Source organism: Condylura cristata, unplaced genomic scaffold (assembly GCF_000260355.1).
Source record: "Condylura cristata isolate star-nosed mole 26May11 unplaced genomic scaffold, ConCri1.0 scaffold00009, whole genome shotgun sequence".
Classification (NCBI taxonomy): domain Eukaryota; kingdom Metazoa; phylum Chordata; class Mammalia; order Eulipotyphla; family Talpidae; genus Condylura; species Condylura cristata.
The window spans coordinates 7,216,403-7,242,707 of NW_004567110.1; the positions used below are offsets into that span (position 1 = coordinate 7,216,403).

Genomic DNA, 26,305 nt, shown 5'->3' on the forward strand with positions numbered 1-26,305 from the left:
TATGCTTACATAACTGGAGTACAGGCCAGTGGTGTGGTGGGTGAGGGGATTCAGCAGAGACAGAGTGGGGAGCAGAACAGGCAGATCAACGAAGCGCACTGCTGAGGGGAACAGTGGGCGGGTCAGAAGAGGTCAGCCCCACCATGTGGGTCAGTTCCTTGGCAGGGGATCGAACTGGTGCTGCAGTGCCATCAGGGAGAGCCCAGCAGGTTTTTGTTGTTGTTTGTTTGTTTGTTTAATGCCAAAAAGCAAAGAGTAAAATCCTCTCCTCTCCCTCAAACACCATCATCCTTCTCTGGGGACAGCATTTTCAGCAGGACACTCTGACCTTCCTGAAGGGGCTTAGACATGGACAGATTTTTTTCCCTCTTTCTGTACACATCCATGTACTCCATGAATATTTTTCCCACCTAGCATTTGTGTCAGAGACATTTCAAAGTTAGACATAAAGAACCTTAGAACCTCCATAATTTATTGAACCTGTCCACTGAGCCTTTCATCAGCATAAACAGTTCTGTGGAGAAGAACCATGCACACATTTCTGTATTTCCTTCTTTCTGCAAATATTTGTGAAGCATCTACTCTGACAGGAAGTGTTCCTAACTTCTAGAAATAGAGCCGTGAGCATGCTAACCCCCTCCTAGGTAGACACCTTTGAGCCATCAAAACCCAGGTGATCCAGACCTCCCTCTACCTCAGAACAGTGAAAACTCCTGTTCCCTGGCTCGTGGCTGCCCTTCTGGAATTCACTGTCGTCTTCAGGAGGTTCTCAGCTTGGAGGACACGGCCCAAGCAGGACCCCGTGCCGCCCTCTGTGGGGACCCTCGGGCCACATTGACTGGCTTTGCTGTTCGTTGTTTTAACCATCTCCCGTCTCGGGTTTGTTTTCAGCTCCAGGGTCTGAGCCACAATGTGATCTTCACCTTGGATTCCTTGTTGAAAGGAGACCTAAAAGGGGTCAAAGGAGTAAGTATTCAGGAATTCGATCTTCACTCTAGCTTTAAAGAACTGCCTCTTTGCCTCTTTTAAGATCAGAGCAGTACTGCTATTTTGAAAGCCACTCTGAACATTTTTTGGTATGGAAAATGACCACTGGCAAAGGCATGCCATGAATGCCATCATGTCACTAACTGAGAGCAAGATGAGACACCTCCAGGAAACTGGGAGGGTACCGGAGTGGGCATGGCAGGCGGTCCCCAGTCTCTTGGCAAAATCACTGGTTCCCGCTGCAACGGCCAGCTTTGCGTGTGTAGCGAATGGTGTGGTGTGTGTGAAAGTGCCTGGGTGAAGTTACAAGGGTCCCAGAGAGGAAGACATCTTTGCTAAGATGCTATTTCAAAATTCTTTATTCCCCTTTAAGCAAAAAGTGCATTCCAAAAAGAAAAAAGTACATTCTGTTATTTCTCTTTCGTTTTTTTTCTTCTAAGGATCTCAAGAAGCCATTTGACAAAGCTTGGAAAGATTATGAGACAAAGTTGTAAGTAGTTTTTTGTTTGATTTTTGGTAACCCCTTTTTAAAATTATTGTGAATTTGCATGTAAAAAAAATAATTGGAAGAAGGACAGAGCCTGCAACTAATACCTGCTAGCTAAAAATTCTTCACCCATCCTTGTCAGGTGTGAGAGGCACAGGTTTTCCGGAGTGACATGTACTTTGGCAGTCAAGTGGCCTCGGTGCCGGAGAGTGACCAACAAGCTCAGACTGAGCTGCGACTCCTTCAGCTCTCTGGTTGCCCCCGGGTTACTCCCCACACCCCCACCTCTGCCATTTGCTCCTGTGAGCTTGTTCTGGAACCTTTTCTCTAGCGTTACCTTCTCATCCTTTTCTGCCCGTTCACATTTCAGAGCAGAGCACATGGAGGTTGACCAGAAGCTCGTGTAGATCAGGGCCTGTCAGGAAAGCCGTGAGCAGCCTTTGGGGTTTTAAGTCCCAGGATATCAAGACAGCTTTTTTATCCATTGTATTTCGAAATGTCACTCTCTTGAGGTCTGTCTTCTGGGGCGACCCAGCTCCTCACCCCCACCCAGTGATCGTATCAGGGACATTCTGGAATCTGTACTACGGGGGGCAGGGAGCCCTACTGTTCGGGGTGCAGACTTCCTCTTAGTCTTTCTCAGATTTATTCTTGCAAATACTCATGTTTCTCTCATCCTTTGGTCTCCAGTTCTTGTCTTTGGGAGACTACACTTGGTCTGTGAATGACCTTACTAGTCGTTTAGTGGGAATGCTGAAGGAGGAAGACATGAACACAGGTGCTCAACTCAGCTGGTTGACCCACAAGTCAGTCAGCACCACTAGGCCATGCCCTGCAAGTCGCTCTAGCTTCCTGCAGCTTCTCCTGCCCTCCAGGGTGGAGAGAGAGCTGCGGTGCACTTTCTCCCCATCAGATCCCTGCTTCCCCCGTGTGGTGGCGTGATGAAGGGTTTGCAGACACAACATGAGGGTGGGTGGTAGAGTGAAACCCAATCGAATGGTCGTTGATTTTTCCGTTGGGACGACAGATTCATTTTCTACCACTGTGGACGTGGAGGTCAGCTTTCTCTGGTGCTTGATTTCCCACCGCCACAATTTAAAAGAAGATTTGAAGGCTAAATCGGTTCCTTCGTCTTCACATTTTACAATTAGAAATTATGGGCTGTTTTTGAACTTAGCGTCTTGTTTCAAGCGAAACAGATTTTCAGAAAGAGGGCTGTGACCGTGGATGTTCTCACCGGGCATTGCCAGTCGGAGCCAAGCGTCGGCTCGAGCCCTGGGCCCTCCTCTTCCCTGGTTCTTCCTGACCTCTTCCCTACTGAGGAACATTTCCATAGGATTCCAGACTAGAGACTGGGATTTCTCACAGTCCTGTTTTATACAATCCAATGCCACGTGGTTGAGTGACTAAAGTGTGTAACTGGAACACAGAAACTGCCCAGGTTTGGAAATTACCCTGGAGTGATTTTCGTGCCTACCACAAAGCTTCATGATAGACTTTGTCTTGATAGACTTTGTCTTGAACTGTTCTAAGTTTCATAATCTGTTGACAATCGGTATACGCTTTACCTCAGGTCTCCAACTCTCTGATCTCCAACCACTCATCTTAAGTGATTTACCCAAGAAAAAGTACAATTAGCATGTCTTCAGACCAACCAAAATGGGAAAGGATTTCTATTAATCCGCGTGTTAGAAGTTGCCCGAGGTGGAAATCCATATACAAAGTATTTATTCTCTTTGAATGTAGAGTTTGAGTTTTGATAAATTCTGTCAGGAATTCCTGCCTCCTGACTTCAGTAATTAAGAAATAATCAAGGCACTCAAATTAAAGGGAAATGTGAGTGTGTCGTCTGCTTTTGGTAACTGATGACATCTGCCCTCATTACAGCACAAAAATTGAGAAGGAGAAAAGAGAGCATGCAAAACAGCACGGGATGATTCGCACCGAGATCACCGGGGCTGAGATCGCAGAAGAGATGGAGAAGGAGAGACGCCTCTTTCAGCTCCAAATGTGTGAAGTAAGCACTGCCTCTTCTACACATGCCCAGAATCGTATTAACTGTGACCTTTACTGCGTTCAGCAGCTTTTATGCTGAAATGCAGGCTGTGATTATTAGCAGAGGGAAGTTTCTTAAGGATTCTAATCTCCATTTTTCTCCAAGCCTTATGGGATCCGCCATTTCACTGTTGTCTCTTGTTTTGAGCCTTGGTCCTATGGGGCTCTTTAAGCCCAAACAGGATTCTCTGGTGAGAACTTTAATGTTGCTTGTGATTGAGTGTGGAAAAAATGTGGGCGAGGGTAACACTGGTGAACAGTACATTTTACTGGTGCAGGACTAGCGCATGTTTCTTTTGTTAACCATGTGTCTAGTTTGATTGAAAGCTTAAGTGAAGTAGTCATTGAGAAATCCGAGTTAATAGGGAAAAAATGCAGTGCAAAGCATGCTGCCTTACACTTAGAGCAGTGAGTCTCAAACCGGTTCCTCTCCCCTAGAGCTGGTCAGAGTCCTGGAGTTCCTCTTGCAGTGTTTGTCAGATGCTAAAATGCATAGCATTGTCTCAATTTTTAAGTTTTCCTCCCAATTTTCTTTAATTTTTCCTCCACCCACCCCAGTCATGAGCTTAACTCCTACTTGAACTTGTCACTTGTGACTACTTTAATATCACAGATCAAGAAAACAACATCAATGAAAGATCTTGACCAGCTGTAAAACTCAGAGTCACTAATGAGAGACGTTCCTTGCACGAATAAATACATCGTCATTTTTATTCTTTGGTTCCTTAGTAGCAAAAATTCCTTCTCATTCATGTCGTTGGTCTGTGAGTCTCTGCCATGCAGCATATTCCTTGAGGTGAATGCCACTTAACAAAGAACAAGATGGTTTTGGTGACGAGAGCCGGAAGTTTGAGACCCACTGCACAGGGGAATTAATGAGTTATTCAGAATGTTTTGTTGTGTTTGATTTCTGCCTGTTTAGTCAACTAATCTTAAGCGTAGACGATGCTAACCCTCTAATTGTTTGGTCCACCTGTGGCTGCCAGGTGAGTGTTCCCCAAGCAAGACTCACTCTGTCTTCAGACACCCGAGGCGTAGTATTCGCTGGTCGGACACCGCAGCCTGTGACTGAAGTGCCCCGTCTGCCATGACCCGCATAAAATTCTGTTTTATTTCCACAGTATCTCATTAAAGTTAATGAAATCAAGACCAAAAAGGGTGTGGACCTGCTGCAGAATCTTATCAAGTATTACCACGCACAGTGCAAGTAAGTGGACCGTTACCGTCGTGATTGTGAGCGCAGGGAAGGCCCGGTCAGTTGTCTGTTCCCCTCTCAGTCCCTCTTTCTGGTCTTCCTTTGGTCACCGTGCTGGTGATGCAAGGGCCATCCACGGCCAAATGATGAGAAGTAGCATGGCGTTTCTGTGAATCAGTAACTCTTGCTGGAACCTGCTTTCTTACTTGCACAAGCTGATGTCCTTGACAGCCTGACGCGCCGTCCTCATTGCTGGTGATGCTTCGAGAGAGCCACCAGCCAGCTCTGTTTCCTTGGTGCCTTTTTACCATGTTTGAAAATCTGGGCAGCACAGTTGCTTTTTCATTTCTCGTGTGCTTGCTGGGTTAGCTTCATGAATTTTCTGGTAGATTTGCATGTGGGGAAAAAAATGCCCGTTACTGTTAAAGTGTGGGCCAGAGCTGGCCAGACAGCGCTCATAGCCATAGGCAGACACCCCGTGTAGCCAGGGCAGCACTGCTCCCAACCCCGCCCTCCCTCCAGGGGGCTGCCTTTCCCTGACCTTTGAGGGTCCTCCTGGGCCAGGAGGGAGGGAAGGTGCTAACTAAAGTAGTTTTTTCCATTTTTAATGAAAGACCAAAAATATCACAACCCACTTTAAAAAATTATAAATAGAAAAAGATGATTTGTTCTAGATAATACTACTCTCCAGAAAGTTAAAATGTATGATTTCCTTTGATAGTGTCCTTTTTCATAAAAATTTATTTGTGCATACAGAACTGGGGTACAGGCCAGAGGTGGAGGGGTGGTGAGAGGATTCACCAGAGACCGAGTGGGGAGCAGAACAGGCAGATCTACGAAGTACACTGCTGAGGGGAGCAGCGGGCGGGTCAGGAGAGGTCTGCTGTGCCATGTGGGTCCCCTCTGGGCGGGGATCGAACTCATGCTGCAGTGGCTTTAACTTCTTAGTGCTGCACTTTAACCCGCTGCACCACCAGGAGAGCCCGATAGTCTCTTTTACTCCTTTTAATATTGCTATATCTTGGAAGATCTGTCTTCCACCAGGACATCAGCCTTGACTCTGGCAGGACTTGTCAGAGAGAAGAGCTCAAATGCTGGTTCTGCCTCTGGGTTACCCAGAGATCTCTGTCAGGAGTGTCTCTGAACTGTAGTACCCTCATCTGTCACATGGGCTTAAAGTACTAAAACCCATTAGAATGTTCGAAGATGCAATAATTTAGCGAGATGCACAGAGGGAACGCTTCGCCCTGGCCTGTGGTCACAGCTCGTGTTGGTGGCTGTGACGATTCTAAGTGGGGTTAAAAATCAGTCACGCACAGGGAAGGTTTTATAAATAGGAGTTCTGTCCTCTTTTCAAAGTAAATCTTACCTTGTCTAGATGTGTTTCAGATACAAACTAAATATACGTAAACATTTCCACATTTGAAGGTGACCTTTACCTGCAGAAGCTTCACCATGAAAACCCAGATGAGCCTTTGGCTTCATGGCAGAGTAGGGTCTGAAGCTTGTGGTGGCAATCCTTGACACTTAGTTTGGGGTGTCGTTTTTTGTCTTTCACCCATTTCAATTTTCCTAGAAACATCACCGCTTTGAAGCTTTTACAGAAATAAGTGAATCCCAATTATAACATTTTGGTAGCAAATCTGATTTTATCTGACTTTAGAGTTTTCTTTTGATATCAAATTCTAACTCTGTAGAGGTGGGCTAGCTATGTAAGGGTGAGTTTCCCAAAACACAAGGTGTTTCATAAACGTGGAATATTAGCCTGTGTTAGGGTAGTAAAGGTGGAGAGAAGGGCAGCTCCAGTCTGCGTGATACACGCATCCTCCCTTTATCCTTTTGTTTTTGACTCCTTCCCTTCCCATAGATGTCAATCACTTAATGGAGGCCTGGTGCTTTGATAAGCTTTGGGCTACAGCGACGATGCTGTCCTCAGCCGTGAGCTGTCTGGTACGGGACATACCGGTCTGTCTGGTCATCAGGGGTGTAGCAGTGACTGACAACACGTTATGAGGAGAGATCTGGAGGGCTCCTTGAAGGGGAGGTGGTGGCACTTGAGATTGAACTTGAAGGACGAGCAGCCATTGACCGCTGGAATCCGGGAGGAGAGCCTCCCTTGAGGCAGAGAGCGGTCAGCAGAAGGGAAGCTGAGCCAGTAAAAATTTCCTGTGGGGCGGGGATTACAATTGAGATAAAAAAAAAAATGTACAAAATAATGTAAAAATAAACTATAATATTTAAAATAAAAATAAATAAAAATAAAAATTTCCTGTGGGAGAGAGTCAAAGTACCAGCTAGCAGAACTAGGAGATTAAATTCCACCTCATGCCCCCAAAGGTGAAACCACAGATTCCATCACAGCGAGAAGCCGGAGCCGATTTCTCCCAAGGACCATTCCTCCCTTTCCTGTGTCAGTCCAGCCCTTGAAACCCTTGACCGACACACCGCAGCCCTCTAGAGCATTGACTATTTAGAATTTTTTCTTTAAGAGAGTGATTTCCTTTTGCAAGTACTTATTCCAGTTCCCAAAATGATTTTCAAGGCAAAGTCAGGTGGCACGTAAGAGGAATTGCATAAGAGGAATTGCCCTGGTGACCTTACACTTCCGTGGCTGAGCGGCTACACTGGAAAACTGGAGGAAGCAGAAAAGAAGCGCTTCTGACTTTCTTACCCATTTCAGCTCACCCACACGTGTTACTCCTCCCCTTCAAACATGAATGTTGTCAGTAGCACGGCACGCCGCCCCAGAACAAACACGTTATCCTGCAACCACCGCGCCTTTTACCCCCCAGCAGGTGTCATTAGGAGCTGCAGAATCAGGCACACTTACAAGTATTACTTCACTGTCCATCATCTTAAAGATGATAATCATAATATCGATCAAGGGTGGCCAGGAAGTTGTACCCCAGAGAAGCTCTTCACGTGCCCAGAACCGCATTCACTGGTTTCCCATGGAGCCAGTGTTTAGTGAACATGTCAAAACAGCAAAACACAAAGAACCAAGGAAAAACAGATCAATTAGACTTCAAAATTTAAAGCTTTTGTAAGTCAAAGGATACTATTAAGGAGCCGAAAGACAGCCTACAGAATGGGAGAAAGTATCTGCAAATCTTGTCTATGAAAAAGACTTATATCCTGAATAAACTCTGACAAAAACAAAAAGATAAACCACTCAACTTAAAAATGGGTAGAGGGGGCCCTCCCTGGTGGCACAGCCTGTTAAAGCACAGCACTGAGAAGCTAAAGCCACTTCAGGAAGAGCTCAATGTCAGCCCCGGAGGTGACCCACCAGCACAACAGACCTTTCCTGACCCGCCCGCTGCTCCCCTCAGTAGTGGGCTTCGTCAGTTGGCCTGTTCTGCTCCCTACTCTGCCTCTGGTGAATCCTCTCACCCCCCTGCACCTCTGGTCTGTACCCTAGTCCTGTATGCATTAGTAATCTTTAAAAAAAAAAAATGGGTAGAGGTTTTGAATAACCATTTCTCCAAAAAAAAAAAAAAGCCTAATATACAAGTTGCCAGAAAGCCCACAGAAAAAGACTCAACATCATTAGTCATTAGAAAAGCACAAATCAAAGCAACAATGTTCACATCCACTAGAGTAACTATAACTAAACGCCACAGCCACAAGACAGAAAAATGTTGGCGGCAATGTGGAGAAATGGGAGCCCGTAATGCATTGCTGCTAGAAATATAAGTTGTGACTGTGTTAGGTAACGATCTGGCAGGTCCTCAGAGAGTGTAAGATGAATGATACGGTCTAGCAGTCCCATTCCTACTAATAGAGCCAAAAGAATGAAGAGATGCTAATTAAATTGTCCGCGCATACCTATAGCAGCATTATTCACAATAGTTAAATATGGACACATCCAAATAGCCGCTAAATGATAAATAAAGCATGGCAAAGCCATACAATCCATTGTTACTCAGCCGTAGAGGAGAACGAATTGTTGGCTGCATGCTACAACATGGATGAGCATTTAAAACATTAAGATAGGGCCCTCCCTGGTGGCGCAGCGGGTTAAAGCACAGCACTAAGAAGCTAAAGCCACTTCCGCATGAGTTCGATCCCCGCCTGCCCCAGAGGTGACCACAGGGCGCGGCAGACCTCTCTTGACCCGCCTGCTGCTCCCCTCAGCAGTGTACTTCGTCCATCTGCCTGTTCTACTCCCCACTCTGTCTCTGGTGAAACCTCTCGTCGCCCCTGAACCTCTGGCCTGTACCCCAGTTCTGTAAGCACAAATAAATCTTTTAAAAAGAAAAAAAACTAAGAGAAAGAAACCAGATACAAAATGGAATCATATAATCCTACTTATATGAAATGTCCAGAAAAGACAAGTCTGCTGAAACAGAAAGCAGATTGTTACTTGCTGGGGACGAGGGAGAAAAAGCTTTGGACTCTCTACTACTGGGTACGACGTTGGGGATGCTGGTAATGTTCTGAAATTAGAGGTGATTGTGATGCAACATCATTAATGTTCGAAAAACTGCTGAATTCTACACTTTAGAATGGTGAATTTTATGTTAATAAATTTTATCTCAATTTTCATTTTTTTAATGCAAAAAGCAGCAACAAAAATCCATGCCCTCGTGGACCCTGTAGTGAAAGGGTGACAAGCAGGCTTGAACCCAGGGCTCTAACGCCAGGGTGTATGCTCCAAATACACGAGAAGTTTTGATTTAATAAACTTGGCACTGGGACAGGACATCTGAATCTCCATCTAAAGGATCTCCATCTGAAGTTCAATATGCCTGTCTTTATTATCTCTGAGCTGTGGAGATATATATGTAGCTAGTTAACCCCTGTGTACACTCAGTTATCTTAAATACCACAGGACATACTTTGGAATGTATCTGGGAGAAAAAGTCACTCCGTTCCTTAGATACCGGGAAATCGGGCCTGCTGAAGGGGTTGTTTGTTAAGAGGTCTTTTTATTTTCTTGTGTGCTCCAGTGATTTCTTTTGGAAAAAAAAAAAAAAAAAAAAACACCTTATGCTCTATGGCCTTTAAGCCTTTGACCAAGTCACACCTCCTTTCAAACCAAGCAGGATATATAGTATGAGTTACCAGGAAGGCATTCTTGTCTTTTCAATTAAGAGCAGAAAGAAGAACACAGTACTCTCCTTCCCCACCGTTGTTTGGACTGAATGACTTAAGGAGAAAAGACGCAGGCGCCATCTTGGAACAGGAGGCTTTCTGCTTCATTCTGAACCTCCTCAGGGTAGATGAGGCACGTTTCCCCTCCCGAGCTTGCTCTCTCAGTGGCAGATGTGTTCCAAGATGCCACTGGAAATGTGAGGGTCCAGCCTGGCAGTTGGCAACTTACACTTGCCTAGCATCCTGTGTCAATCAAAATGACCATATTTCTTTCCAGCCACTTACTGAGACAGTAAACCCCGCTGGGTCCGTCCCTAAGGTCAGAAAACTAGTGGAGGCCATTTTGCTGGCCTGTGGAGTCATGTGCACCTGGCATTTTAAGACCATCACTGCATTGCTCCTCGGACTCACCAAAAGACATGTGATCACCTCCATTACCTGTGCAACGACATGGAGCCACAGGGATCCCAAAACAGTGCCGTTCCTCAGTGAGAAATTCCGGATTAGGCCCAGATCAGCCTGACCTTCATTAATGTGCGCCAGGATCAGACTTCAGTCCGAAGCCTGCACAGAAAGACTAGATGACCCCAGCCAAACCACGTAACTTCGCTGGGTATCAGTCTCCCTGTCTAGCTTACAGATGATTAGTAAAAACAATCACGTGTCTTTTGCCTGTAATGCAGATTTTAACAAGGGGTAGCCCGTGAGTTGTGTCCAGCAGTGAGTGACCTACAAGTGGCCACCCTGTGACTTGCTGGCTGCCGCCTGCTGCTGTCCTTACTGTCACTCACCGCTACCTGCTTTCCACTTTCTCTGGTAGTATTTTACAGATTGGTTAAGAGACAGGTGGGGCATTGTTGAGGCAGTTTCACTTCTGCTTGGAGACGTCCATGTTCAAGGCCAGTGATGGATAATCCGAGCTTGTGTCCATAGTAGCTCCCCTGATGCTCCTTGACTCGTCCGTGTTAGGACGTGAGCACGTCAGGTTCAGATGGGCTGGGAAGCCTACCCAGGTGGCACGTACGTGAGGTTCGGTCCCGAGTAAGACCCGCTTTAGGCGCCTCAGCCGCCACTGCCCCGAGCAGAGCCCGCTAAAGGGAGGGACGGGAAGGGGCAGACCGAAGCCCCTGTCACAAGTGTGGCAGCGCCCTGTGGTCACGAGCCCGCCCAGCTCACTGCTGAAAGCGGGGGTGCGTCGGGCCCCGATGGAAGGACAGCACCAGCCCTTCTCCCTGCCGCCAGCCCCTCTGCTCCTGCCCCGCTTTCTCACCATAAGCTAGAAATTGGCACTAACAGCTCTTTCTGAGAGAGGCTCAGCTCAGTCTTGTCCGTCCAGGCTGAATGTCGATTCTTTAATTTTTCTGTTTAAACTGAGCAATATGTGATGATGTTTAGAAAACTTAAGGGGAAAAAAGACCTATAATCTCACTCAAAAGATGACCACATTTCTGTGTATGCTTTGATCGTTTACAAGAATTGGATTGCACTGTAGATTAAAATGACCTCGGTCCGTGGCGTTTTCCTCCTCCGTGCCTATCACAGCATGAAGAAGTAAACTGCAGAGTGGTAGACTTGCTGGGTCATTCGCCGCAGCTGGTGGGACCTTGTCCACCTTGCAGCTTGCTCCCGCCTCCGATGAATAGATTCTCACCTCTGTGAGTGCCGCCGCAAACTAACACGCTATTCTCTTCCGCCCTGAAACTTACAACGTGTCTTGTAATGTTGCTCGTGTGCTGCGTGGTCTCAGTTTGCTTACTCTGGATCTAGAGCAGCGCTGGCCAGTGGAACCTCCCACAGTGTGGAAATAACGCTGTTCTTGGCTGCCTGACACAGCGTCCATCGGCCACAGGAGACTGCTGAGCCCTGGAGATGTGGCCCGCAAGACCTCAAGACTGAATTTTAAATGTATTTCGTTATAATTAATTGAGTTGCTTGTGACGGCAGCACGGAACGTCAGAAAACACAGGTGTAGCACGTTCTCGTTCAAACTCATCTTTTGAAAAATCAAAACAAAACTCGATGCTTAAGTTCTCTTCGTGTTCAAAGTGAAAATGAAACACCTTCACAGACATATCAGCCAAGAATCTGTATCCCTTTGGAAGGAAAGAATTGTATCTGTGATAAGCGTGGGCAGCTCCAGGGAAGAAAACCAACACGTCCAGAGCCCCTCCTGCCTCCTCCCTGCCCACAGGCTGCTGAGCGGCTTTAAACATGTCACCTGCGTCACTCCTCCCACGTGTAGGCACAACAGGTACAGAAGTCGACGGACTTGGCCAAGTCCCACACCTGGTTGGTGCATCTGAGAACCCAGATCTGAGGTCGTGACCCTCCGATCCTGATGCTCTTTATCTAAAACAGTCCTGACAGCATCTTACGTCAACCTGTTTGAGCTTCCAAACCTGTCCCCAGAAATGATTTAAGTGTATATAGAGCACCAATTTTGGTGAGGCCGTGATTAACTGTATCGCCAGACTCTGCCTTCTGGGCTGGTCCCAGGTGCTGGTCAGGACCGACTCGGGCCTGAGGACAAGCACATGCTTGCCAGCCCCTTGACTGGCAAGAGAGTGTTTGGCAGGCAGGTATCGTGGGGAAGGGCATTTCCGGGAGAGAGAAAAGCATGTGGAAGGCTGGAGGAGCAACTGAAAATAATGGCGTGGCTGGAGCCGAGTTCTTCAGGGAAAATGGTAGAAGATCAAAATCAGAAAGATTTTCGGAGCCGGAGTGTAAATTTCTATACCAAGAAATTGAACTTCCCATCCTGAATGTTAGGGGTGGTGTTTAGTTTAGCCAGAAGCTTTCTTTTCTCCTGATCCTATTGCAGAAAGACATTCTGAAGCTAAGTGTGTGTTTCTCTTCCGTATTTTAATTAGGCCTCACTATTAAAAATGTCAACCGTAAAGAATTTTGAAACTTGTAGATGTCTGCTACCCTCGGAAGGCCCGTTCTGACAGCTGCATCACTGGCTGTGCATATTAAGTTAAAAACGGGTGTGGGGCCCTCCCTGGTGGCGCAGCGGGTTAAAGCGCAGCACTGAGAATCTGAAGCCACTTCCGCATGAGTTCGATTCCCGCCTGCCCCGGAGGAGACCACAAGGCGAGCCAGACCTCTCCTGGCCCGCCCGCTGCTTCCCTCAGCAGTGTACTTCGTCGATCTGCCTGTTCTGCTCCCCACTCTGTCTCTGGTGAAGCCTCTCACCGCCCCTGAGCCTCTGGCCTGTACCCCAGTTCTGTATGAATAAATAAATAAATCTTTAAAAAAAAAAAAAAAGGGTGTGGGTCCCCAGCTGTGCCTAAATTTGTTGATAACGCTTCACTGTTAGTTGTTGCTGAGCATCTGCCTGGTGCTGAGCCCTCTGTGATAGGAGACACAGCTCTGACCCTTTAGTGGAGGGACGGCAGCACAGATAAAGTGTATCGAGAAATCATCAGCTACAGAGGCCTGGCTGAAGAGGCCCCACAAACGAACGGGTTTCCTAACCTCGCCTGGGTGGGCTAAGAGCAAGATGTGGGTCAGCGCCTGCATCTGAACCACAGTTCTGCCACCTGTGAGGTGTTTATACACTTTGTGCCTCAGTTTACCCTTTAAAGTAGAGCCGAAATTGAAGCGCTCATCAACTCATTAGGATGGTGGTAAGGCATAAACTCACATAAAGTGTTAGGCTTGTGGTAAATGCTCAACAAACATGAGCGCTTGTTATTATTCCAGATGAAATAATGCAGCCTCTTATCTTTCCAGGTCCATCTGGGCCATTCATTCAACAGCCATTCATGACTCCAGCCTGTCTGGAGCACAGGGGCTCTGGGGACCCGCGTGCATGCTGGCTGTCTCCCAGCCCTTGTGTCTAGTTCAGTCACTTCTCTGCCTAGAGTGTTCGATGAGACTTCATGGCAGTCGCTGGTTACTGTGTCTTCCTCTTGAACGCAGATGCAGCCCGAGCGGGGGTTGGGGGGGCGGGGTGGACACACGCAGTGGACATGTTACATGACTTGCTGTGTCTGGTATCTGCTAGCATGTGGAGGATGGTGCCTGTGGTTTGTTGGTACATCCTTATTTAATACTGATAGGAGTTTTTTAAGTGTTAGTGAAATGTGGAGGGTTGGGGAGGAGAGAATTTCAATTTTTGCAGGTAATTATGGTTCCCTTTTTTTTTCACTGCTGGTAAATCAGATGTTTTCCATTGCAGTTTCTTTCAAGATGGCTTGAAAACAGCTGATAAATTGAAACAGTACATTGAAAAACTAGCTGCTGATTTATATAATGTAAGTTCTTTAAAAAATATATGCTTTTTAACTTGCTTTTATAGATAAATGTCAGGAATTTGGCATCTGGATCTGAAGTATGTTAGAGACGAGAAGGCAGTTTCCGTGATTGTGTCAGTCCAGAATGCAGTTAATTCCAAGAGATTGTTTATCAAGCACAACGATTCCTTGCCCTCATTTAGCGCTTGGTAAAACTTTGTATGTGTATCAGCCCATTGCATTCTGGTCATCCTGAGGATTCTTTTCTGGCCAATTTAATCAAATTGTGGATTCCCACCACCCTTTGAAAAGCCAGAAGCAAATGATTCACTGTATTTATTAACTGTGTTTCAAAGAGTATATACAAGAAAAAAAAATCTGCTCTTTAGAACACCGGTGGTTATTTGGGACTGTAGGCACAACTGTTATCTGCAGTCTTAAAGAAAAATAAATTCAAATATTTAACTATTTCAATAATAGCAGAACAATAAAAGTTCAAGATAAGTACTCACGAAAATATGTGCTTGTACTTTACAATTTAGTGTGTAATCAGTAAAGAGAGAAACCACAGAAAAAAAGGTTAGTTGATTTTCTTCAATAAAGATGAGCAAATCCTGCATTACTAAAACACAAATGTGATTGCAAGAGGCGGAAGCTTAACTGGAAAAAAACAACCATATGTACGTTGTTTAAATTTACCAAAATTTTTATGTCAAGAAGAAAAAATTCAGGTGTCTAATATCAAAATAAGTAATGATGAAATACAGGATATTGAACAAAATGCATAATGTTTGAACTTGTGAAATAAAATTAAATTTCAAGTTAACAATTGGCACTTCGGTGTTAGTTTTCTAACCTAGGTGTTTCCATAAGAAAGCATGTGGCATTATTCGTTAATTTCAAAACTCACCGGTACTTTCCTAGGATGAGAAAATGATGCTTCACATATAAAAATGAGACTGTAAAGTACATGAGGAAATCGACTCTCTAATTGAGTGTTATACTTGATGAATTAAACTCTTCTTATAAAGCTAAGTAATGGAAATCTTTTTTTCTCCTCATAGATAAAACAGACCCAGGATGAAGAAAAGAAACAGCTCACCGCTCTCCGAGACTTAATAAAATCCTCTCTTCAACTTGATCAGAAAGAAGTAGGTGATCTCGGTGTTTCCAGCAGGGCTAAAAGTGTAAGCGCGGCTACTCTATTATCTTTTTGTGTCTGTCTGCCCAAGAGACCCTTTGACACCTTCCTGCCAGGGAGCCTGTGGGGACAGCCGAGAGAGAGAGGCATACCTGTCACAGAGCAGGTGTGGGAGGGTGCCCCCCACCCACCCACCATTAAGACCCAGGAGCGTATCTTCAGCCTACTGAGGCGTCAGTGGTGTTAGAAAAATTCAGGCATGGTGGTCCTTGGCTACTGAACGGAAGTGTGCTGTGCGGTAGGAAAAATGCGACTTTGACAGTCGTTCTGCTTTGCACAGAGTCTGGTGTATTCTGCTCCTGCTAGCTCAAGGCAGGAAGACCTTCAGCGCATGAGGAAAAGGAAATGTTAAGAAACGTTTGTCTTAACTGCACCCCGAGTGGATAAATGTTGAGTTTTCACTAGCAGCGTATGGAGAGTATTTTATAAATAAGCACTGATCTCTCCCAGCGTGCCTAGACATTGTGCTATCTGTCATCTCCTCTTGCAAAATGTATTTAGAAGGTAATGCTTTTTAATGACTTAATATGAAAGGAGACTAGCCACCAGAGTTCTTACCTAGTGCTGCTGTTTGAGAAAAGTGTAAAATGCCTAAAAAAATCACCTGCAAAAATAATGAAATTTGAAAAGGAGTAATGACCCGAGAAATGAAAAGCACCCAGCAAATCATTTTACCTCCTCAACCCCACCATATTCCTGCTTGACTCCATTAAAGAAAACTCCAAGCTTTTGAGCTGTAAATGAAGTTCCTTGATACTTGGTGAACTCGTTTTCCTTTTTAAAGTAAAATTACTGACTTTTGGCAAATTGTGATATTAAGGATCTTAAGCTTTTATAACAGCCTCCCAAAAGATCTTTTTGCTACCTAACTCTTCTCGAGCTTGAAAGCATTTTCTTTTTCATGGTGATATCCCTGCCAATAAATTCACCTTCTAGTTGGAGTCTCCCCTTATCAGAACTGGTTTGCAAGTTGCTGGTCCCGTCTGCAATTTGCTCATTTCTCTCTCCTCAGTGTGTGGCTCATTGCCCGGCCTGCAAAAGCCACCAATAAATATTTAGTAAGATGAAACACAGGGAACCCTTTGTGCCGTCCATTCATATGTTACATTAGCACTTTGAAAGGTTTGGTTTTAAATTCAATGCCAGCAACATTTATAACCCCCATTAAATCAATGAGAGGGTGTAATTGCTTGCAGTTAAAAAAGATTACTCCCTTAATATAATGCATTTTATATGTTAATAAGGTTTTCTAATAAGAAAGTAAGGTAATTTATCTGTACCGATAATAGGGAATAGGAAATTGAGCTAAAAATAATACCATTATTTCATTCTATAGTTTACATTTCTTAGCTCACATCATGGAATTTCCCCAAGGTTTTAGTTAAAGCCCATTATTTAAGTTTAGTTTTTATCTTTTTTGCCTGAATGGGTTTCTCATTTGCATTTCCGTTTCCTGAATACATGCAGATTTCTTTTATGCTATCTGAGAATTCAGGATCTATTTTATTCCTCCAGTTGTGATTTGTTTTGTTTTTTAGATGATTGTTAGTGTTCACGGTTTGCCTAAGGCTTACTTTCTCACAAAAGAAAACCCTCTCGCACTTAGCTAGGGTGCTGCTAAGCAAGCTGAAGGGGCATCCTTTCTCAAAGTATAGAAACAGTAGTTTGTGTGACTTTCTTAAGCCATGAAACCCATTAGTGGTTAATACAAAACATAAACCAGTACCTCCTTCCTGCTCGGTGGGGCAGGACAGACTTCTGAGGCCAAAGCCTAGCCCACAGCCCCTCACTCACCTTAAAGAGCATATTTATCTGAGGTACGGCAAGGCCTGTCCACTCTGTCTGCAGGATTTCAGTTTGCTTTTGACTAGTGGTGTGTGTAAAGAATGTCTTACTGGTGAGTTCGTAGAATATAACCGTTTTCATAGGTCACCAGCATCCAAATTCTTGTTAGTACGTGCCTTTCTTTTTAAAACTTAGGCATTTACTTCAAAGGTTAGCAGACTGGCTAAGATACAAGATGCATAGCTTCACAATATTCACAGACGAGGAGTTACGTGGACAGATGATGTGAAGTTTAATTCCATGCAAGGAGTTCCAGGGAAGCAGATTATTCTTTTCGTAAGACTTGATATCCAAGGAGATTCTAGATCTTGTTTTTAGTATTTTGGTGAGGTCTAGCTGTAGCACAGATCCCTGCCTCTGGATCCTTGCTTGAGCAATTTTCACGTGATTTATTTGGGTTAAAGCAGAAAGCTGTGTAGGTTTCATTTTTTTTTTAGCCCCATGCCTCCGAAACTGATTTTCCATCCTGATTGCTCTGTGCTAGTCATGGGCACATTGCTGCAGCTTCAGAAATACCTGCTGCTGTGGAAGCGGTCAGGGGCTGGCACACACTGCTAGAGGAGGCCGCTAGAGGAGGCCGCTCTCGGACTGCCTGGTGCACAGGCTGCCTCGTCTCCTGGCCGTCCAGAGGCTGGAGCTGTCGCTCAGGGCGACAGGAGGCCCAGGTGCTGTGGAGCGATGGCACTCGGCCCTGATGGAAGTAAAGTGTAGAGGAATTCTCTAAGAGGAGACGATGCCCTCCTCCCTAGGTGATTAAAACTGCCCAACGGGATGTGCCCAGCCTGCTAAAGACAAAAAAAAAAGTGCTCTTTAAGACAGAGACGAGGTTTGTAAGAGCTTCCGGTGAGGCCGTTTGCCCCGTGAGGGCGCAGAAGCCTCTGTCACCTACGCAAAGAGCAGGACAGGTGGTCAGAGCGGAGCGCCCCGCACCTCCCTCCCCCCCCACCCCGCCCCAAAGACGGGGCTGTCCTCCGGGCCTGTCCTCCGGGCCTGGCACTGTGCTTGGCTCTTAGGGGCGCGGGACATGCCTTCCCCACACACTGCCCTAGAACCACCCGCTCTGCGCTGACGTGCATTCGCCGAGCACACGAATTGGGGACATACTTGGGGACCCGGTAGGACCCCGAAGCGGGGAGAGCCCCGCCGTCAGGAGGGACCGGAGGCCAAGGCCGACGCGGCCATGGCGTTGCTCGTGAACTGGCCCTTTATTAAGAAAGCCCTCTGGGGGACGCGTCATCCAACAGCGGGCAGCTCGTTTCCTATATTTCTAGTAGTGCACGTGGGCAGCGCTGAGCCGCCCCTGTGTGCCTCGCCGGCCACTTGACCTTGGCGAAACGTGGACGCGCGTTTTCCCAGCGGGCTGCTTAGCACCCCCATGACTCGCCGTCAAACTTGATAGTTTTAACTTGATAAAAATGTGGTGCTGAAGGAGATGTGTTTATGTGTGTGTGTGTTCTGCTGTTATCTTGCCCTCTTATTTCTCTACGGGTTATAAAAAGTGTTGAAACTATGAGCAAACACGACTGTCAATGAAATTAACTGTATTTTCAAATGTTCTGCCTTTTTTCCCTCTATTGCTTTTGCCCTTCCTGATCGAAGTCTAGGAGAGTAAGTCAATTCTCTGTGAGACTGTGTTGTCTTGCCTCTGTGTCTGTGGCCCGTCTTCTCATCCCACAGTTCGTTCCGTCTGTCTGTCTCTCACGTCTCGTGGCGGCAGTGTCTGGGCGCGCCACCCCCAGAAGGTGCCATGCTGAGCCGGGGGAGGCCTGCCTCCTCTGTGCCACTCGCTGGCCTCGCCCACCGAGGGCTGTGCACTGGACAGAGCCGCCTCTGTGAATACTGCCAGCGTACGTGTAGACATTCTTTACAGAGTGCGAGTTAGTTGCAAAACAAGAACTTCATAATGCTCACGCCCTCACTCAGAAGGCTCTTTCTATTGTAGCTCTTTTCACAGAGTATGTGAAGGGAGAAAAGGCACAGCTAAGAGAAGAGAGGCCCGGGTTGCATGAACGTTGTTTTGTGGCCCTTTGGGGTGTCCCCAGCCCTTCCTGTGCTTGCCTCTGGCGCCAGTGTACCCTGGTCTGAGTCAGGGGTCGGCCACCGTGGTGCGTTTGTCTGAGGCAGCGCTGGGTGCTTAACCGGCGGCCGGAGACCAGGCCCCAGAGTCGGACTCTGACTCTGGCTGACGTGCACTTGCCCAGCTTCCACGTCCAAAAGAAAGGCAGCTCTGAAAGCCCCCCAGTTCCCTCAGCGCCTGAGCAGTGGGCGAAGGCTCCGTGGTGGTTGGACTGCGGTTGTCTCCAGTGTGTGTTTAGTGCCTGGCTTCTCTTTTGCAGGATTCCCAGAGCCGGCAGGGAGGATACAGCATGCATCAGCTCCAGGGGAATAAGGAGTATGGCAGTGAGAAGAAGGGGTACCTGCTGAAGAAGAGCGACGGGTATGCGGGGGCCCTGTGTCGCTGTGTGCTCAGCACACGTAGGGGTGCCAGCCACTCTGGTGCGCTCCCCTCAGACCTTGCACACCCAGGGGCTCTCTGCAGCTAAGTCCGAGATGTACCTTAATCCTCAGGAGACGCCGTGACAGGCCGGTGGGCCTCAGCACCTGTGACTGAAAGGCAAGCCGGCCGGTGGCCTGCTGACCTCACACTGGCCCACCCCTCGGCCTCCCTTTGCCCAGGATGCCCACCTGGCCTCCCAGCCCCCAACCCTGATCGTCAGGTTTCTACAGGGTTAATTTAGGATGAAGACTCCAGAGAAAAAAACTCCAGTGGTCTTCGGTGTCATTTGTTTCCATGGCAACAGAAAGCCTGCAGAGGCTTCTCCTAGCCCCGAGAATTGCTTTTCTCTACATGCTTCTACTTACCTGAAGGAAGTGGTCTCAACTAACACGTTAGTCCCTGCCGCACCTGAGCGAGCCTGCCACACAGGTGTCTCTCACCTGGCCAGGGGTGTGACCAGAATGTTCTTCCACGTTGAAATTAGCTCTGCGTTTTCCCATCCTCCAGCTTCGTCAAGTCAGATTGAGTGTAGCTCGCGGGAGCTGGGAGGGCGCCCAGCTGTCTTTCCCATGGAAGCGCAGCCGCGCCCCTGTGGGCACGCGGGAGCCTCCCTAGGCTCTGCAAGACCCCCGAGGAGTAGCGGCCCTGTATCCCGAGGTCCCCGCCCCACTCTCCCCGCCTGGCAGACAGCTGGGGTGATTTTCCTTAATTTTTTCAAATCACATTTCAGTTGCAGAAGTAGTAGATTGTGACAGCCACCTTGAAAAGGTTCACGGGTGAGGTTGAAAACCCCCAGTGCCACCCCTCAGACAGGCCCATGTGGCCTGCCTCCCCCGAGCCCCCCGTGTCTCCCCGTGTGCCCGCGGCGAGCTGGGGTGCCATTGCAACTTCTGCGGTTTTTAACATGACTTGCTCATACCTGAGCCGCCTTCAGACATCCTGCTTTTTTTAACCAGTAATATGCCTCAGAGAACTGTAGAAGTCAGCGCACACGTGCTTTATCTTTTTTAAACTTGTACAGAATCCCCAGTGTGAATATAACTGGGGTTTATTCTTTCCTTACTGCTAGAATTCTCTTGCTGCCATGTTCTCCATCACCCAGCTCTGGAGTGAACTCCCTGTGTTTGAGTCCCCTTCCACCTAAACTCCACCTAGGGCCATAAAAGGCAGCCAGAGTTTCTGGCTGGGGTGGGGTCTGTCGTCGTGGGTCTTGGGGTGCTTGTGTGTGTGTCGCGGTGATCATCACTCCGCGTAACTGTCAATTGCACCTGCACCAGACGCTCCAGCGGCTTGTTTTTGACGCGCCCTTTAGGCTCCGGAAGGTGTGGCAGAGAAGAAAGTGTGCTGTCAAGAACGGCATCCTCACCATCTCACACGCCACGGTAAGCTCACCTGCTCGGCCGCCTCCAGCGTGTCCCGGCTTGGGGGGGGGCTGGGGGCGCCTCCTGCTGCAGCCAGCCCTGCCGCTCTCCCCGTATGTGCTTAATGTTTGCAGTGGGGTCTGCTGGTTTAGGGTGTTCTTTGCCAGAGGAACCTGGGTCCATCTTCTCCTGGGGTGCTCGCGTCCCTCTGCTGCCCACCAGAACTTGGTGTCTTTTTGCTCCTCAGCTGGGTATTCTTTTATTTTGTAATCTTATCTTTTTGGCAAGTATTACTGGTGGTTCTGAAGAACCCAAAGCATTCCAGTTTGTGAAAATGTTCTTCACGTAAAAAGCCCCGTAGGAAGGGCAACAATCAGTGGGAGAATGCGCCGTCCCAGTCAAACGTTTGTCCAGGTCATGACGACTTCGCCCTTTCAGAACTAGCAGAAAGATGTATTTTTCCTAAAGAGGCAGAGATTGGAATGAACAGTGTCACGAGGGAAGGAAAGGACAGTCTTTACGAGTCTCCAAGTCTCAGCTTGGAGCTGCAGTGTGGTGAGGTCCGGTCCTGGCCTCACAGGGCCCGGCACTTCGGAGAAGCAGCCCTCTGCCAGCAGCGGGTTCAGACAAGGGCCAACACTTCCCGCGCGGCTCCCACACGCACAGCCACCCCGACTTCCCTCTGTTGAGGAAAGGAAAGGCCGCTAGCTAAGCACCTTCCTGGAGTCTGCTTCGCTTGGACTTACTTCCTCTGTTGCAGGGCAAAGAGAGAGGGGCACCCCTGAGCCCCCAAACCTGCCTGCTCTAAATAGGTTCTGCCCTCCGCCACATCAACACAAAACATATAAGACTTTAATGGAAAGGGACTTTAATACAGTGAGTCTACAGCACAGAAGACAAAGCATATAATTTCTGAATCAGACACCTGAGTGACCCGTCCCCTCGTGGGTAAAAGTCCACCTAAAAGGGACGGGCCCAAAGCAAGGCCTGAAAGCCGCCACAAGGCTAAAGCATCTTACTGCTGGGACCCATGGAAAAGGGTCAGAGATGACCAGACAAGTCTGGGAGGAAAAGAGCACACTCGAAATCAAGATAAACGCTGCCATCGTCACCGCCCCACGGGCCTCTCACCCACATCTCTTTCAACCAGTCCAGGACCAGGAAACAAGCACGGTTTCTTCACATATCTGTCTGCTCCACGTGGCTCCCTCAAGTCTCCTTCTGGCCTCCATCCTGCTTCCTTCCTCCTCAGATTCCTTCTCCTCTCTTCTCATCTCCACATTCCTTCTGGATGGAGCAGGGAACCTGGAACTTCCCCCTTTTCCTGGGGACCCCCCCGTCACACCTCCACACCTAGGCTTTCATGACTTCCACTCTGCAGAAGAAGAAATGGAGGCACAAGGCCACTTGACTTCATGACGTGTGGTGTGTGCCCTGCTCCCTCTCCCTTCTGCTGGAGAGTTCCTCACTCAGATGAGTCTCGTGGCCTGGAAGCGTCTAGCAAAATGCACGACAACGTTACGTGTTCATCTCCCTGCCCGGAGCCCGCGTGGCGGCCGGGAATGTCTTCACGCCCACTCGTGCGTCAGGCTCTGGCGTCAATAGCTCCCTTTCCTGTAGGCCCTCCCCAGGGGTTCAGGGTCCCGCGGTGTTCAAGAGCCAGACTGCCGGTTGCCACCCGCCTCGGCTCAGCTGATGTGAGAGGGATGACGGCGTGAGGATGCCGACCGCTGAGTGTACGGGGCGGTTGGCGCGGCCCAGGCTTTGCGAGGTTTAACTTCAGTTCGCACAGTGCTGAAAGGTGGTCATGTTACCCTGTTTTGTAGAGGAAGAGTGACGTGTAAGTGTCTTGACAGAGGGCCCACACGGGAAGCAGCTGCACGGGCATTTGACTGCAGGTGCCCTCAGGGCCCCAGCCAGCACCACCTCCAGAGCCTTGCCAGCCCCATCTGGCTGCATCCCCAACCTTTTAGCATAAGGAGGTCAGTCAATGGAAGGAATCAGCAGCGCTGACAACTGGGTATATGACCTTGGACGGTGCTAAAATTAAAACCATTCCATTCTCCTCCGCCCTCCTTTCGCCCTCCCGTCAGTCACTTCGTCATGGCCCCGCCAGCTGTGTCTGCGCTTCCTTGAGGCTCTAGTCAACAGCAGATAGCACGTGGGCTGGCTGTTTCGTGCCTGGAAGCATGGCCTGTGGCATCTGTCAAATTTGAGGCTGGATCCCTTTTTACCGCTTTAGGACCTTGGGAAGTCTGGTCCTCTCCTGGCAGTGTTCGGTCACTGGTTTCTGTAACCGGCCTTGAGAAGTCCGGGGCTGCTGTGGGCCCCTGCTTTCCGCTTCCCAGCCTGCAGCCCACCGTCGCTGCCAGACGACAGCGTTGTCCTTTCTCCCAAGAGATTAAACACAACCTGTGACTTGTAAAGACCGACTTTGGAGCCAGGTGCCCCTGGACGCAGGCCCTGAACAGCTGTAGGAGTGTCTTCCATTTCTGGAACCTCCGTTTTCTCCTGCGTGAAGTGGGTATAGTTTGCTGTTACAGTGTCGTTGGTGTCTTTCACAGCAGGCTGGGCTGGGTGCTAGAGAAGCAGGCATACGAGTGACGCCCGCCCTCCCGGGGCTCAGCGTAAGCGCAGGCTAAATCCACCCTGGAAGCGAGTAGGGTGCCCCGGAGTGTGCTAGGACTCCGCTGGACAGCCCCAGGAGGGGTCCCCCGAGACCCGTCTAAGCAGGTGACAGTGCGGGGCCGCCCCGCAGAGCCAGGCACCCGGGAGCCGGCGTGGGTAGAGACGATGCCGTTCTCTGCCCTTGGGTGAGCCACCTGGAGGGTTCGATGAAACATTCTCTGAAGGTTTAACTGTCTATGTATTCTGAATCACCCAAGGAAAAAGATAAGATTTAAGGACTAACTTAAAAAGTGCTCTGTGTTGGTCGGAAAGAAGTTCCAATTAGGCAAGAGCCACTAACAGGTTTGTAACATCGCCCTGAACCAGTGTTATTTGAATTCTCTATTTGAATTGCTCCCTCCCGCTTTTGAATAATTCCCGGAATCAAGTCTCTTCCATCAACTTCAAGTGGCTCATTGTCCTTCGCCTTATCAGTTAGGTCCCCATCTTGTCTCTGACTTAGGGCCCCTTTCTCCCTCTTTTAAATAAAAGGCCAGAGCTGACTCATACATCAAGCCCAGGATGTGGCCAGAGGCCTCCTGGCACGCGGTAGAATCTTCTCTCTTGACATGGACACCTGCAGGAGAAGCGCATTTTCCTAGCACAGATGATGTTCTTTGGAGTTGCAGTCCAGGCAGCCTGTTCTGAAACCCAGGCCTGCGTATGCATCTGCCACATGGCAGGTGCAGACGTGAAGAGGTGGCCTTTATTAAAAGGCTTCCCAAATGCAGTTCCCTGGAATAGAAGTTGAAGACGTAATCGGGTTGCGTGTTACAGGTTGTTTATTCTGCAAATAGTACATGCAACAGGGATTTATGCGCTCTGTGAATCCTTGGAAAGTTAACGTTAGCAGCGTCAAAATCTTTTATCTCAGATGCAAACCCTTACCACCAAGTGAACCATTACACAAGACTAGGAAAGGCTGCACTTGGCTGAATCACTGAGGCGCCAGAGATGCTCAACCCCAACTACATGAAAAATCCTCTGGTTCCACCCCCAGAGGTTTTGAGTTCGTTAGTCTGTGGGTGAAGCCCTGGTATTGCTTCCCAGGGAATTCTGAGGTTCGGCCTGGATGGAGCGCCCCCTGTTTGCCAATGTTGTCAGTTATAGGGTGACTGGGGCAGGTTTTAACCAGGTAATCCCAGCCCAAAGCACAGGCTTCTGTAGTGTTTGTGACCTGGCCCATGGACCTCATTCAGCGCGTGGCAGGTTTGAAGCCTCTTTCCATCGCCTTTAATCTGCTTGCGATTCCTTTTCATAAACGAAGCAATAAAACCACAGCAGTGGGTGGACCTAAGCTTCTTCCAAGGTGGGTTTCAGTAGCCTACGTCTAGCAAGTTTCTGATTCTTTGACCACCTCTCTGGCTCCTGTCTGTCTGCCCGGAGTCCCCTTCCTGCACCTGCGGGCTGTCTTCTGTTTGGGGGTCCCGCCACATGCCTGCCCTCCGCGTACGCTCTCAGCCCCTGGAAGGCGGGAGCTGGTGGTCAGCTTGACCCTGAGCGATTTAATGGGTGGCCCTTCCGGAGGAGGCCGCACTCAGTATCGGGGCTGCATTAGCGTAGAGAGAGGTGGCAGCATCCGTTTGTGGGCGCCCTTAGACGAGCCCTGTGGGGAAGACATGCCACTGTAAGCACAGCAAGTCGCGTTTATTGGCCATGCAGTACAGGCGTTATCTGTTCTCCTGCTTTCCTTTTCTAACACCCCAAAGATAGTATCTCCACTTTGAAGGGATGAACTTCGAAACTTGGGGGTTCTCTGGTGGTGCAAAGGGCTAAAGCGGAGCACTATGAGGCTCAGCAGTGCCTGTTCTGCTCCCCACTGTCTCTGGTGAACCCTCTCACCCCCACGCGTCTGGCCTGTACCCCAGTTCTTGTATGCACGAATAAAATAATTGTAAAAGTTCGTAAGTCACATAACCTCCAGTTGCTCAGATCCCAGAAAGCGGAACGCTCTTGCTGTGCAACCACCCCAGGACGGGTAGTTCTCTCCAGCTCTCGCAGACAAAAAGATAATTCTGGAGCCTTTGGTAGGTTTTGGTAGGTTCCGCCTTAATGCTGAATCTGGGCACAGACCAGCTTCCTCTCTCTGTATTCCTCTCTCTCTGTTTCTCCCTCCCTCCTCATCACCGTGCGGTCCACCCTCGGACGGGTGCCCCCAGTTGCATGTGCATACGCCGCGTGCTCTCTGGTCCCAGGCGTCTGTGGGTACAGGTGTGTGCCCACGCCCGGCCGCAGTGCTAACGGCGGGGGTGTAAGCCCTGCCCTTCACCTCACTTGCCCCACCCGCACCCCGTGCACGCAGGCGCCGCCTTGTCTGCTTTGCCTTGCAGAGGAGCGCTGCAGGGAGGCCTTCGTGGCCCCTCACGGAAAGGCGGCTTGAGCCTCAGGAGAACAGGTGCTGGCCCATGGGGGTGAGGCCTGGACACAAGCTCAGGCCTGCCTGCCTGCCTGCCTGCCTTCAAAATTCCGGTTTTTCCCTCCATCCGACCTGGTCCCCTGTAGTTGGAGTAAGTTGCCTTTGTGAGCTAACAGAATTTCGCGGTGCCCCAGACACCCCACATTCTCCAGAGCCTCCATGAAAACTAGCTTGGATGAGTCTAACTGTTCTCAGCCTCTGACTCATGTACTGAGTAAAAGAAACGAAAAAGGCCTCTCACCGGTTGTCCATGAAACAG

At 48.5% G+C, this 26,305-nt stretch overlaps 1 protein-coding gene across 7 annotated transcripts in view; it reads left to right on the forward strand.

Moving 5' to 3' along the window:
* Positions 1-26,305, forward strand: part of ASAP1 (ArfGAP with SH3 domain, ankyrin repeat and PH domain 1) — a 235,925-nt gene that overhangs the window by 165,030 nt on the left and 44,590 nt on the right. For 3 of the 7 annotated variants that reach the window (XM_012722943.1, XM_012722947.1, XM_012722946.1), the window contains 9 exons: positions 892-966; positions 1,428-1,477; positions 3,362-3,491; positions 4,651-4,736; positions 14,005-14,080; positions 15,124-15,246; positions 18,705-18,713; positions 19,442-19,542; positions 20,915-20,984. In XM_012722943.1, the coding sequence (XP_012578397.1) occupies positions 892-966; positions 1,428-1,477; positions 3,362-3,491; positions 4,651-4,736; positions 14,005-14,080; positions 15,124-15,246; positions 18,705-18,713; positions 19,442-19,542; positions 20,915-20,984 (720 nt within the window). The remainder of the gene's footprint in view (positions 1-891; positions 967-1,427; positions 1,478-3,361; positions 3,492-4,650; positions 4,737-14,004; positions 14,081-15,123; positions 15,247-18,704; positions 18,714-19,441; positions 19,543-20,914; positions 20,985-26,305) is intronic. The other 4 variants (XM_012722944.1, XM_012722948.1, XM_012722945.1 and 1 more) reach the window with 3 other exon arrangements.